Source organism: Paroedura picta, chromosome 10, assembly GCF_049243985.1.
Source record: "Paroedura picta isolate Pp20150507F chromosome 10, Ppicta_v3.0, whole genome shotgun sequence".
Lineage (NCBI taxonomy): Eukaryota > Metazoa > Chordata > Lepidosauria > Squamata > Gekkonidae > Paroedura > Paroedura picta.
Genome location: NC_135378.1, coordinates 79,731,983 through 79,745,282, shown reverse-complemented (window position 1 = coordinate 79,745,282; position 13,300 = coordinate 79,731,983). Strand labels below are relative to the sequence as shown.

The 13,300-nt window shown below is 47.3% G+C and overlaps 1 protein-coding gene across 1 annotated transcript in view; it reads left to right on the top strand.

Moving 5' to 3' along the window:
* The window catches only part of BMP3 (bone morphogenetic protein 3), a 35,587-nt gene extending 26,063 nt beyond the window's left edge, over positions 1-9,524 (top strand). Inside the window, exon 3 of the mRNA XM_077301078.1 lies at positions 7,266-9,524. Coding sequence (XP_077157193.1) covers positions 7,266-7,457 — 192 coding nt within the window. The 3' untranslated portion in view covers positions 7,458-9,524. The remainder of the gene's footprint in view (positions 1-7,265) is intronic.
* The last annotated feature ends 3,776 nt before the right edge of the window (positions 9,525-13,300 follow it).

The window sequence follows — 13,300 nt, the reverse complement described above, 5'->3', positions numbered from 1 at the left end:
ACATCCCACTGGCTAAAGAATCAGGTGTTTAAGGACAGGGCACATATATCCAGCAAGCAAGTAACCAATTCAGTGTGGGCGGATTTATCAGCAGCAAATTAGGCCTAGGCTGACGGTGCTGGTAACACTGTGACATCACTTCCGGGGCACACCGGAAGTGATGTCATCATGTCACCAGCCTCATGGGGGCGCTCTAGTATTTCAGCAGTAAACCCCACAGTAAACTGCGCATTTATCATTGAATTTTCCCCGAATACCTGAGCATCTGTGGTGCTGCGATGATGTTGCTTCTGCTACATGACAGAAGGGAGGTTGTGGTGTTGCCGGCTGTGCTGGGCTTGGCCTGCTTTTGCTGCCAGTAATCCCTTCGCCCTGCTGCCAGCTGATCAACTGCGGGTTCAGGGCCCCAGGACGGGGGTGGAAATCTTAGACAAGGGGATTTTACCAGCAGCAAAGGCCTAGGCCTGGGATGTGACAGCATTACTTCCGGCATGCACTGATTGGTATTTGTGCAAAAACTCTTCCACCATAGAGGTTCTTCCAGAGTGTCCAGTGTTGCCAGGACACAACGACACCACTTCCTGTAGGCGCTGGAAGTGACATCATCACATCACCTGTAATACTGGCCTTGGTTTCCCCAAGGTGGTGCCTGTTTTTAGGGGGTCTGCTTCTCAAAGGACATTCGCGTAGCGTTCTCCCAGGAGCAACTTGCTGCTGGCAGAAGGGAGGGGAGCGGATGAGACAACAGAGAAGCCACTTGGACGGTTCCGGGGAGGATTTTTCTTTTTCTTATTTGGGAGCAGACCGTTAGCTCACTCAGCTCCGCTTCGTGCTGATGCTGGGACTCACGCACTAATCCTGCAAGGCACGAAACATTTGAAGTTCAGCAAATGAAAAAGAAGAAACAGCTGTAAAGGCCGGGTGGGGAGGGACTACTTTGGAGAGATTTGCTGACTTTCGAGTGCAGGCTTTGTGAGCCTTCCAGATGTTCCAGGAGAAAAAAAATCCTCACTTTGCAGAGTTCCGGTCAGCTCATGCCAGAAGGCTGCTTTCTGCACCTATGACTAAGAGAGTCAGGCTCCCTTGATGAGGGTCCGCATCACGAGGCTGCCAACCCAGACAATGAATCCCCAGCAGCTGCTCCAACTCATATTTCAGGGTTCACCTCCATTGTTTCTCCTGCATGAGAGCCTGCAAGCTAAACCTGCAGGGACTTAGTTAATGCCAGCCCGTTGTGTTACTCACAGGATGGGGCTGTGGTTTGGTGGTAGAGCATCTGCTTTGCACGCAGAAGGTTCCGGGTTCAATCCCCAGCATCTCTAGTTGAAGAGGCCAGGCAGGAGGCCATGCCAGCTGGCCACGCCTCCCTGCCACGCCCCCGGAAGTCACATGCTAACTGAGTGCACAGCATGGCTAATAAAATTTAAAAGCTTGTTAAAGAACAAGCCCGCAGTGACATCACTTCCTATTTTCTCCTGAAGTGATGTACACCAGGGCGTAGTCAACCTGTGGTCCTCCAGATGTTCATGGACTACAATTCCCATGAGCCCCTGCCAGGGGCTCATGGGAATTGTAGTCCATGAACATCTGGAGGACCACAGGTTGACTACCCCTGATGTACACCAGTGCGACAACAGTGTGTTTCCCCCTGCACCTCTCACATTCTCTTGGCGTGTCCCAGCAAACACAATCCAGAAATTATTTGTGCTTGCAGTGCATTGTTTAGTGTGTGTGTGTTTGTGGGGAATGATTTTTTTTTCTTCAAATAAGCACACACTCTGTTTCCCAAAAAAAGCCTTTCCCTTTTCGGAAAGGATCAAGGATTCGGAATCAAGTCCAGCAAGCCCTTCAAGGACCATCTCCCCTCACATCAGCTCCGTTCCTTCCTTACTGTTTGACTCTCCCGGGTGCCTCCTGGCTCCCCCACCCCTTCCTTGTTTGGTTTCCATTAACCTTCCCTCGGGTGGAGAGTCAGCCTGCGTTGTCAGATGCCCTTCGCCTTCACCGTTCTGCTTCCTGCTACCTCAGTTGCTCTTGTCTCAGAGGCCAGGCAGTAACATTGAGTTAATTCAGATGTACAGAAAAAGCACTGCAGGTGGAAAACCACACATCCCGGCGCTTACCCCCCTCCCTTCCTGCCCTCGCCCGAAAAGCTGCTCTAGCTGGAAACCCAATGTACATCCCCCCTTCCCTGTAGCTGTTCTCCGACGATTGTCCTGCAACAGTAAATCTAGTGGACGTGTTTGTGTGTGTTCCGACTGGAGCAGACAGCTTGGCTTAAATAGGCTAAGAGCCTCTTGTTGAGTCATGGAGCTCAATAGTAGCGTTTTCAAGTCCCTTCAGAGGATGACAGTAAGGAAGCAAAAATAAACAGGAGCCTTGTACTTTACTTACTTAATTTGCGTTACTGTTCAGTCAACCAGTGTCAGGAACGGAGCCCTGCATTTTAAAGGCAGACACATTTTAAAATTCTAGTTTAAGCAGTTTAAGCCGAAGAAGAAGCCTTGGTTTTTATGCCCTGCTTTTCACTACCCGAAGGAGTCTCAAAGTGGCTGACAATTGCCTTCCCTTTCTCTCCCCACAACAGAAACCCTGTGATATGGGTGGAGCTCAGAGAGCTCTGGCAGATCTGTGAGAACTGGCTCTCTTCTACTTCTACTATGCATTCTGTACACCCAACATGTTCCACCATGAGATCGTGTGACTCAAATTTTTCACGGTGGCCGATAACACAGCAAAAAACCTTCCGGTGCGCCACAGTATGGAAAATGTGGCTTCACGGCTGCTTGTCAATTTCAAAAGCAGTCTTGTCAATTTCAACATTGCCCTTTGTTCTTTTCTGTTCCGTTTCATACATTGAACTGATGTTAAAATGCCTGCACACAACCCGAATCGCAAGGATTTAAATCCTGTGCAGCTGCGACAGGCCAATGACGTAACATTTTTAAAAAGACCTTTAGACGTTGCCACCCCCGACATCATGTGACATCCTGTAACGATTAAAAAGTGCATTTTAAAAATCGTAGCTGCAGAATTAAATTCACCGGAAGAAGAAGAATGGTGTGGAAAGTGGGCCCAGCATCCAAGACAAGATTAAGAGCTTACTGCTCTGAAAATCTGCCGTACGATGTGTGGGCGTAATGGGCCAGCGAGCGTGGATTAATAAATCTGCAAAATGGAGCTATGGACAGATAGGGGGGATGCTTCTACAAGCTTGGTGAAAGTCCAAGGTTGCAGGACAATCTGAAATCTCCTTTTTAAATAATTGCAGGGTTAACCTCTCGCCAAAATAATGGTGAAATATTGATTGCAAAGCTCTCGTTGGCCGTAATGGAGTAAGTGATGCTATATTTCTGCTTTCTGGGGTCCTCAGCTCTAGGGACCTGTTCATTCGCTCATTGGCAGAATCCAAATCATCCACATCTTTGATAAGATTTCACTCTGACGGCTGCAGATGGAATAAGCCAGTTACCAAGTCGCACCAGGGCTCTCTCCCAAATTCAGTGCCTAGAACGGCTTCCGACACAGAGTATTATACAGTTGAAATGTCACACCCCAATTTAGGTCATCTTTCTTTTGTCCACTCATGTACAGGCAAAATGCTTGTAGAGTTCTCGTTGGCCATAACGGGGTAAGTGATGCTATTTCTGAGCCTTCCGAAGGAAGGAAGGAAGGAAAACTAATCTTATATTTATTTCCTACATTGCTGTGGTTGTTGGGTTCTCCTTCTTTTCACTGCTTTCAACAGGGAGTGCTTTGCAGCATTCACATGGCACGTGACCTACCCATCACCTGTACATGGCCGAGATTCAAATAAAATGGGGGAAGACATTAATTTTAGGGGAATCATGAGGCATGAGGAGAGGAAGAACACCTGGCTTTGTTTCTTGCTGAGGTGAAACGAACCCAAGACGCCTGTGTTTGAATTGAGCTGGGTAGCTTTTGAAATCTAAAGTTGTCAGCTCTGAACTGGGAAATTCATAGAGATTTCGGGGAGCGGGTGGGGCTCTGTTTCTAGCTGTATCTGGAGACATGGCTCACAAAAGCTCATCTCCTGCTACAAATTTTGTTAGTCTTTCCTGAGCTACTGGACTCTTGCATACAGTAAAATGTAGCTGATGTAGGGCGAAATTCTCCCTGATGTGCGGAATTACCCCGAGGATAGAGTGATGGCCACAGGAATAAACAGCTTTTCAAAGAGAATTAGAGAGTTTCATGCAGGATAAGTCTATCAGTGGTTACTAGCCATTGAGAGGCACTCATCCTCTGAATCCCAGATCCAGGAGGCAAGATCATGGCCTCTATGCCCCGTGGCTGGCCCTGCAGAGGATTTGGTTGGCGATTTAGTGAGACAGGATGCTGGACTAGATGGACCACTGGCCTGACCCAACAGGGCTCTTATTATTTATTTATATTCACAATGCCATTCTAAGCAGAGTTACACCCTTCTGCATCTGTTGACTTAACTCTACCAAGGATGGCACTGTGAAACATTCCTTTCGGGGGGGAGAGAACCATTCCAATTCAGTCCTCATCTATGTGTGCCTAACGTGTATGGGATAAATAGCTGCTTCCGCCCCTGAGGAGTACCGTTTTACAGCAGGCCAGCAGACATCTTTGCTGATGTGGTGTGTGCATAAAATCAAAGAAGCGGAGGGGGTGGGGAACAAACTTACAACCTCATTAGGGAAATCTAATTGACTTTGTGGAAACTCAGCCTTCCAATACAATAGACCCTCTACCGCTCTCCTGCTTCCTTGCAGGTTGTAAGACACAATTGATATTTCATGGATCCCTAATGCAATCTTGCGGTGGGCTGCATTCAGTTGACACAAACGAATAAATAATTATAGGCTGCCACAGGGAATGCTTGCAACATCAGTATAAGAAAAAACACTGTGGCATATAAAAGTGGTGGTCTTTTTGATTCCGATTGTATATTATTCTGCAATCATATGCGACAAGGTTCCGGTACTGAATACCTTGCTTCTCCTCCGCTTTGCCGTAGCATATTTCATGTGAACAGATGTGATAGATACAGAAAATACAAACGGAGCCATCACAATATCTAGGGAAACAACTCCCCATGCATTTAATACATTCTAAAAGCTTACCGGCACAGACAAAAAATGTCGCTCCCCAGCAGTGGAGTAACCTGCAGTGCATGGATCCAGTCTGCTGTGTTATGTGGCCCCACACAAAGTGGAATTCGAATTTACCAGCTATGCTGCAGTGATTTTCTTGCGTTCAGTTGGAGCCAAAGGCCTTGGAAAATCCCTTCGCTGTCTGGTGATAATATAACCCCCGTTATTTATCCAGTTTTAAGTTGTAGGTGAGGAGAGAGACAGAAACGCGATCTGCAAGAGCCATTCTGCATCTCGATGCCAGTTTTGTTTTATGCCTGCTTTACGATTCTTTGGATTCTAGAAAAAGTTTCCTGTGAAACTCAAGCAGTGCACTGGGCTGCTTTGTTCCATCAGACTGATTGCCTGAAATGCTGTCGCGACTCAGAACTGTCCCCTTTCAGCACTTCAGATGTCAAAGGGAGATCTCCTTATGAATTGAGACGCATATTGCCTCTTTCATTTCCCCCCCCAGCAAATTGTTTATGGCAGGCTGGAGTCTGCTTTACTTTGGTCTCTTTATCGGAGAAAAGGGAGAAATATTTCATGAATCTCTAATGTGATCTTTTGTCAGTGGCATTCCATTGAAGCCAAAGGTGCTTAGAAATCGGTAGACAGGGCAAATACCTGCATCTTTGGTGGAAATTTTTAAAAATTGAAAGGGCTAAACCGATGCTGAATGGAAGGAGTGACTGTATCTGGCAAGATACTGGTGCCGAACCAATGGAAAGCACATATTGCAACCGAGGCTGGATAGATCATAGAATCATAGAATCATAGAGTTGGAAGGGGCCATACAGGCCATCTAGTCCAACCCCCTGCTCAACGCAGAATCAGCCCTAAGCATCCTAAAGCATCCAAGAAAAGTGTGTATCCACCTTTGTTTGAAGACTGCAAGATGGAACCTCCTGTTAAAAAACCACACTGCAATACCATTGATCAGTTCTTTGGTGAAGGAGAGCCAGAGTGGTGTTGTGGTTAAGAGTGGCCACTTCTAATCTGGCAAGCTGGGTTTGATTCTCCGCTCCTCCACATGCAGCCAGCTGGGTGACCTTGGGCCAGTCATCGTCCTGTTAGAGCTGTTCTCACAGAGCAGTTCTCTTAGAGCTCTCTCAGCCCCATCTATCTCACAGGGTGTTTGTTGTGGGAAGAGGAAACGAAGGCAGTTGTAAGCCACTTTGAGACTCCTTTGGCAGTGAAAAGTGGGGGATAAAAATTACGTCTTCTTCTGATCCCATCTCCCTTCCTGAACAGCTGATAAGATGTATCCCAGTTTTACTCACTTTACTGGGGTCCATTGTCACATTCAGTTTCCTTGCATGTTCAGTTTCTTTCACAATTTCCCCTCCAGCTGTTACACCCACATCTGTACAAGTATGGTCTCTAACCTCATAGGGTTTTCAAGGCATGATACAATCAGAGGTGGTTTGCCAATGCCTGCCTGTGTGTAGCAATAAACAAGGTTTTTTCCACCCAGTTTCCCTGCAGGAAATAAACTGGGGGGGGGGACCTGTTTGCAGTTGAATCGACCACTAGGGGCAGCAAAACACCTGCAGAACAGGAAAAAAAATATCCTGAAGAAACAGGAACTTAACAAGTAGAATCATAGAATCCTAGAGTTGGAAGGGGCCACGTACCATCTAGTCCAACCCCTTCCTCAATGCAGGATCAGACTGTATGTTACAGACTGTATAATGTTCCTTGTAAAGTTATACAATAACTTGTATAACTTGTGTAACCTCCCAGAGCTGCAAAGAATGGACGGTATAGAAATCCAAACAAACAAACAAATAAAATATCCAGGAGAAGTCTCTGTCCAGCCATTGATTGAAGACTATCAGGATGCTGGACTAGATTCTCATTTGTATTCAAATGAGAATACAGAAAAGTCCCATGACCCCAATTTAAGTACCAAATTATTCTGCCATTCTCCCAAGAGACTCAGAATACATGTGGTTCCTCTGCCAGGTAGGTTAGATACCTTTGGTCTAAGTCCACCCTGATAACTTCATAGTAGCATGGGAAGATGAACCTCAGCCTTTTCACTCCAAGCTTGGAGCTGAATCCCAGCCCTGCAGATACCGAGGCCACTAAGCCTACCAGCCCCAGGTTCACCTTTTTTCTCCTTCTCCTCCCCTGCAGGCTCTGAAGCCATCCAACCATGCCACCATCCAAAGCATCGTGAGAGCGGTGGGGGTCGTCTCTGGGATCCCTGAGCCCTGCTGCGTCCCAGACAAGATGACGTCTCTCAGCATCTTGTTCTTTGATGAGAACAAGAACGTGGTACTCAAAGTCTACCCCAACATGACAGTGGAGTCTTGTGCATGCAGATAACACCCTCCGGGAGGCTGCAGAGCATTCTCGACATCTCGTCTCCCACCCCCGCTCGTTGACTTCTTTGCTTTACGGCTCCCCAGACACACACACACACACACACACACACACACACACACACACACACACTCGCAGCCCGTTTTGCACCACCAATGCATTTCATTCTCCAAACAAGTATGAGTGAATGGAAGAACAGAAGGCGAGAAGGAACAGAGGATGGGAGGAGCGGATTATAAAGTTCTTACAGCAAGGATATGACGGGGAGTGGGGGATGAAAGACAAGCGGTGGCCCAAGTCATCTACTGTGTCTGTTGCAAGACGTTCGTGGGGGGGGGGGGGAACAAGACATCTGCAAAGCAAAGAACTTGACTGAGATTATTTGAAGGTTGTCTGGAAGGACCCTTTGGGAGAAAGCTGCCTAAACCACCAGCTACGCTTGGGCTTTGCCTGTTCTTCTAATGACTCTCTTCTTCTGGAGAGAGATTCATCAAGGTATTATGCGTTTCTGCCTTAAGTTACTGGGACAGTCCTATGAAGTGCTAAATACGTATGTACTTAAGTGCCGTTAAGTTGCAACCAACTGGCAGCGACCCAAAGGAAGGGCTTTCCAAACCGGTGGGAAGCAGAGGTTGGTTTGCCATTGTCTTCTTCTGGAGTGTTCCTTGATGGTCTCCTGTCCATCCACTAAGCTCCCGAGATCTGGCTATACCATTGCACCCTCCCCTCCTGAAGCGCTCAACAATTGAACCCAGTATGGGTTTTCCTGGACGCTTGCGGAGATTCAATGCTGAGACATTCTTTTATTGATATGGATCAAGATCTGTGTGACGCTGACCGTGATTTCCTGCAGTCCCGTCCCTGTCTTCAGGACAGCAGAAGGGAAGAGGAGGCACCACCTGGTCTGCTGGAAGTTACTACAGCCAACTGCTCTAGTAACTCTCTTTGAGTTGTCCTGTGTTCTGGCTGCAGATCCTTGTTTAAACTTGATGCGAGTTAAGTTTAAAAACACACCTTTACCTGTACGGGGTTCCATATGTTCACAGCCATGTTTAAACCAGTTGTTTTCACCTGTATATGGAGTATTAGTACAGGGGTGGCCAAGCTGTGGCTCTCCATATGCCCATGGACTTCCATTCCCAGGAGCCCATGGGAATTTGGCCACCTGTGCTCTACTACAATCCCCAGACCAACATGGCATGTGTAGTCATTGCCGCATGCAGTTCCTAGCATACAAAGCCCCTTGTGGGTAAGGCCAATGCCACGTTGAAAAGAATATGACAATCTGTCTCTGCCTTATTAACACCAGCACGAAGAGAGCTTGTGCTGACAAAATCCAAGGATCAGGATGATCCAAGATTTGTTATGTATTCCTTAATGGCTTGCCAGCGGTCAAGTCCCAAGTCTTCTTGGAGCTTCTTGGCATCATCCATGGTCAAGTTGTTCCGACAGTGTGAGACCTGTATGAACTATGGAGTGGGTATAGAGCTCTCCGTGAACTGAATTTCCTTCGCCATCATGCATGATGTGTCTCCCAAAACATGTGGTCCACCAGGGATGGCCCCAAAGTGGTGCCCACTGCTGAGTTTCCCATACACGTTTGTTGTTCCTCTGGAAGCAAATAGGCAATATTTGCTTTCCTTCACCAACCTGGAGTGAAAGGTGGTTCAGAAGAACCTAGGGGGCATCACCGCTGTATAGACACGGAACAGCTGTTCAAGAACACCACTGCCTCCATTGTAGGAGGATGTTGGATATCCAACCTTCTGCCCCAGATGGAAGCCATCTTGGGGTACCACTCCTCCACCATTCTCAAAATCCCCAAAGTGCCTACAGGCTCAGCAAAGATTGGGGACCCTTACAGTACCTTTGAGGCTTAATGGTCCAGCCACGAGACTGCCTTTACTTTAGACACCATCGATACGGCAGTTTCATAGGGTAACAGTAGAACAGCTAAATTCGAATCTAGTACCTTCTTTGAGGCCAACACGGCTTTCCTGGGTCTACGGTTTTGAGAGTCCAAGTCCAAGAGCCCTTCTTCTTTGACTCTCAAAAGCTTATATTCCCCCCCCCCCCAACAAATTTTGTTGATGTCCTGAATATAGCAGAGATTGGGTCCTTAGTACATGACCCCAGTCCTCCCCACGAAGCTCGCATGCTGTAGGGCAGGGGTAGTCAACCTGTGGTCCTCCAGATGTCCATGGACTACAATTCCCAGGAGCCCCTGCCAGCATTTGCTGGCAGGGGCTCATGGAAATTGTAGTCCATGGACATCTGGAGGACCACAGGTTGACTACCCCCGCCGTAGGGGACTACACCACCAGTGGCCAAGCTTTGACAGTCACAGGGTCTCCTCACTTCTAGACCTTGCCAGGGAAAAGAAGGACCATCTGCATCAGACTAAGGGTGTAGGCAGCAGTGCTGAGCGCAGCGCATCCTTGTGCATTGCTAAGCTTGGGCCCCTTTCAATTGCTATGCATCTTGTATAAGATCCTAAGTGCCTCCCGCTCTTTTTTAATCAGCGCATTGAAGAACTCCTCACTGCTGGGGAGTTGGGTCCCGGCGTTCTGATTTCCTGCTCACCGGAGATACGTTGCAGCTTCAAAGGGCTGAATCCTCACCTACTGAGGAGCGACACATTCACGACCGAGCTATCTCCTTCTCCATGTAAAAAAAAAAAAATGATTAAAGACTTTGTACATTTTTTTTACACGTAGGAAACTGAGGCTTGTACAGTTGGCGTCAGTAAAGTCACACAAAAAAAATGAAAAGAAAGAAAAAGCCAAAGGATATTTGTATATGGAAAGAAGCTTTTATTAATGTCTTTAATTTATTTTATGTCTGTTGCCTTCCCGTGTGTTAATTTCCACTTTCTAGTATTCTGTAACACACACTGGTTTTTTTTTACATCGATTTTACAAGATTATATATATATATATCTATATATCTATTAAAGAAGCTATGGGTCTTCGGAAGCAGTTGTGTGTGTCACAGACACACCGGGAAAGATATTTCTCCCCCCCCCACCCACCCCAGTATTCATGTATAAGCTTCCCTGTCTCGTTTTCCTTCCTACAGTTATAGGAATTTTTTTTTCACAGTGCAAATTAATACGAACAAGATTGTATTAAAAAACAACAACAGGGAGGGGGAACATTTGTCGTGGAAACATTTATTTTCTTTCTTGACGCCTGATAACCAGAAAATACACTTATTCGGTGCAAGATACTTAGAAGCAAGATAAAAGAATGCCCCAGAGTCATGGGGGGATCTGTCGTATTTAAGCCATAACTTCCTGGTAATGTTTGTAGTTATCATTGAATTTTGAACAAATGCCAGAACGTCCATGATGCTGTGACGATATTCCTTCTGTTACACGACAGAAGGGAGGTTGCCGTGTTGCTGGGCTTGAGCTGCTTTTGCTGCCAGTAATTCCCACACACAAACGCACACCAGCTGATCAGCAGAGGGTTTGAGGCCCCAGGATGGGGGTTCCCCATCCTTGGGTGGGGGGTTGGTAACCTTAAAAAGGGGGATTTTACCAGCAGCAAAAACCTAGGCCAGGGATGTGGCGGCATGACCTCCTGCATCCACTGATTGGTATTTTTGCAAAAACTCTGTGGTAATAGCTTCTACCATAGAGTTTTGTTTTGCTTTTTTTGCCTAAATACCAGAGTGTCCAAGGTTGCCGGGACATAATGGCATCACTTCAAAGGAATATTGTAGCTCTCAGGAGCTTAAAAATAATCAACAAGACGTGATTATAGCAGGCTATACAAGTTAACTGGAATACCTGTGCCTCTAGGAAGGTTTTGCTCACTGAGTCCTGATACAGGTTAAGTCCCTCAACATGGCACCTGTGAGTGCTGTGGTGCTCCCAAGGGCCTTTCCTGACACCCATCAAGTGCTTTTAGAAAGTGTGTTGGGCCAGGTGAAGCTTTTGACCAGCAAGGCTTCTGATTGGCCTATAGAGATTTGATTGGCTGTGCAGATTTTTAAAAATGTTGCTTTGGCAGCAGCTGCCACCACAGCACAAGGGTCTTTGCTGCGTGGCTGAAGGTAAATGGTGGCAGCCATTTTGTGGCTAGCTCCACCTCCTTCAGGGGCCATTTTGTAGCAGCCATTTTGTAGCTGGCTCCATAGCTACATTTTGTGGCTATTCTCACATTGCGTCAGCATTCTAAAAGTGCCCACAGGATCACAAAGGCTGGAGATTCCTGGTTAACATATTTATTTACAGGATTTCTATCCAGTCAAAACTAACCATTAAAAAGCAAAGCTTTACAAGAACACTTCACAAAACCAATTAAAACCCCAAAACTAATATACGTATGTAGAAATATAGAACCAGTTCATGTAGGGCAGGAGTGGCCAAACTATAGCTCTCCAAATGTCCATGTACTACAATTCCCATGAGCCCCTGCCAACACAGCATGCTGCCAGGGCTCATGGGAATTGTAGTCTATGGACATCTGAATAGCCATGGATTGGCCACCCCTGATGTAGGGAATGCCAAGTCTTCACCCATTGAGTGGAGTTCCTTAGTTTTGATGTTATAGCGAGAAGTCCTTCCCTTGGGTTGCCACCTGCCTAATTTTGGAAAGCCAAGTCACCTAAAGCAGGGTAGTAGCCAGGTAGACTGGTATGGGAATTAGCATTGCTTCAGGCCAATGTAACGTAGCAGACAGATTGGCAGCCTAGCTTCCTTGTGACCCAGCTTCAGATCTCCACTTCTACCTTGGATGCTCAGCAGGTGACCTTGGGCCTGTCACAAGGTCATTGTGAGAAGATGGAGGACAATATTCCAAAAGCTGCTGTTGAGACCCACCTGGTTAGAAGAGCAGGATATTTTAAAAAGTGCAAAATGCCAATGCAGATATACTGGGCCCAAACTGTATAGGTCAGTACAACAAGCACCTTGAATCGCGCTTGGGAACAGACTGGGAGTCAAGTAAAGTCAAACTTTATTGCACTAGGCCATAGGCCATCGCAAAATCATCGGATACAATAAAATTTGTTAAAAACAAACGCAGGATAAAAAATTACATACATTAACCCATACCTTCTGCTCATTAGCCCACAGTATTTGCCACAAGGCTGGCTCGAATCTTTCTTGCGGCCAAAGCAAAGGTGGCAAGCCTTGGTGTCTTTGCTGCTGCACTCTCTACCAACTGGGGCTCCTAGTCAGTCTTCAAGGGCAGCTCCATGTAGAGCTCAGGTTCACTAAGTCAACGCAACTCCGTTGGCACGCTGGTCTCTAAATAGATTGCTGAACAGATTTTGTTCCTCCTCGCCTTTCCAGTGTTAGTGGGAGACAGGGAAGAACCTGCCGCTTATGCTCAGCGTTAATGGGAACGGGAATAAATTCTGGCGTCACGTTCGACTGCTGGTTTAATTTTTCACTCTCCGGGGTACCTGAAATGGGATTTTAGCGCCGCACCTGCCAAAATGATTAGCTAGTCTTCAAGGCTTTTCCGCATTTCCCTGCCGTGAAATTCAAGCAAGGAGTGGGCCCATCAGAGTAGAACCTTGTTCCGTGGCCACGCAGAAGGAACACACGGTGCCCTTAATGGTGTGAGTCCCTCCGTGTGGCTGAAATGCAGGTCTGGCAAACCAGTTAAACCAGTGGTCCCCAACCCCCGGTCCGGGGACCGGTGCCGGTCCGTAGATCGGTCGGTACCGGGCCGCAGCTCCTCCTCCTCCTCCTCCCCGGCTGCTACCTCGGGGGCTGCTCTGCCACTCTGCCGCCGGCTCACCTTTGGTGCTCTCCAGCAGCCGCCATGGCTGGGGCTCCCCCTCGGTGTGGCACTGCACAGCTGCTGCTGGCAGGGTTGCCCGCAGGAAAG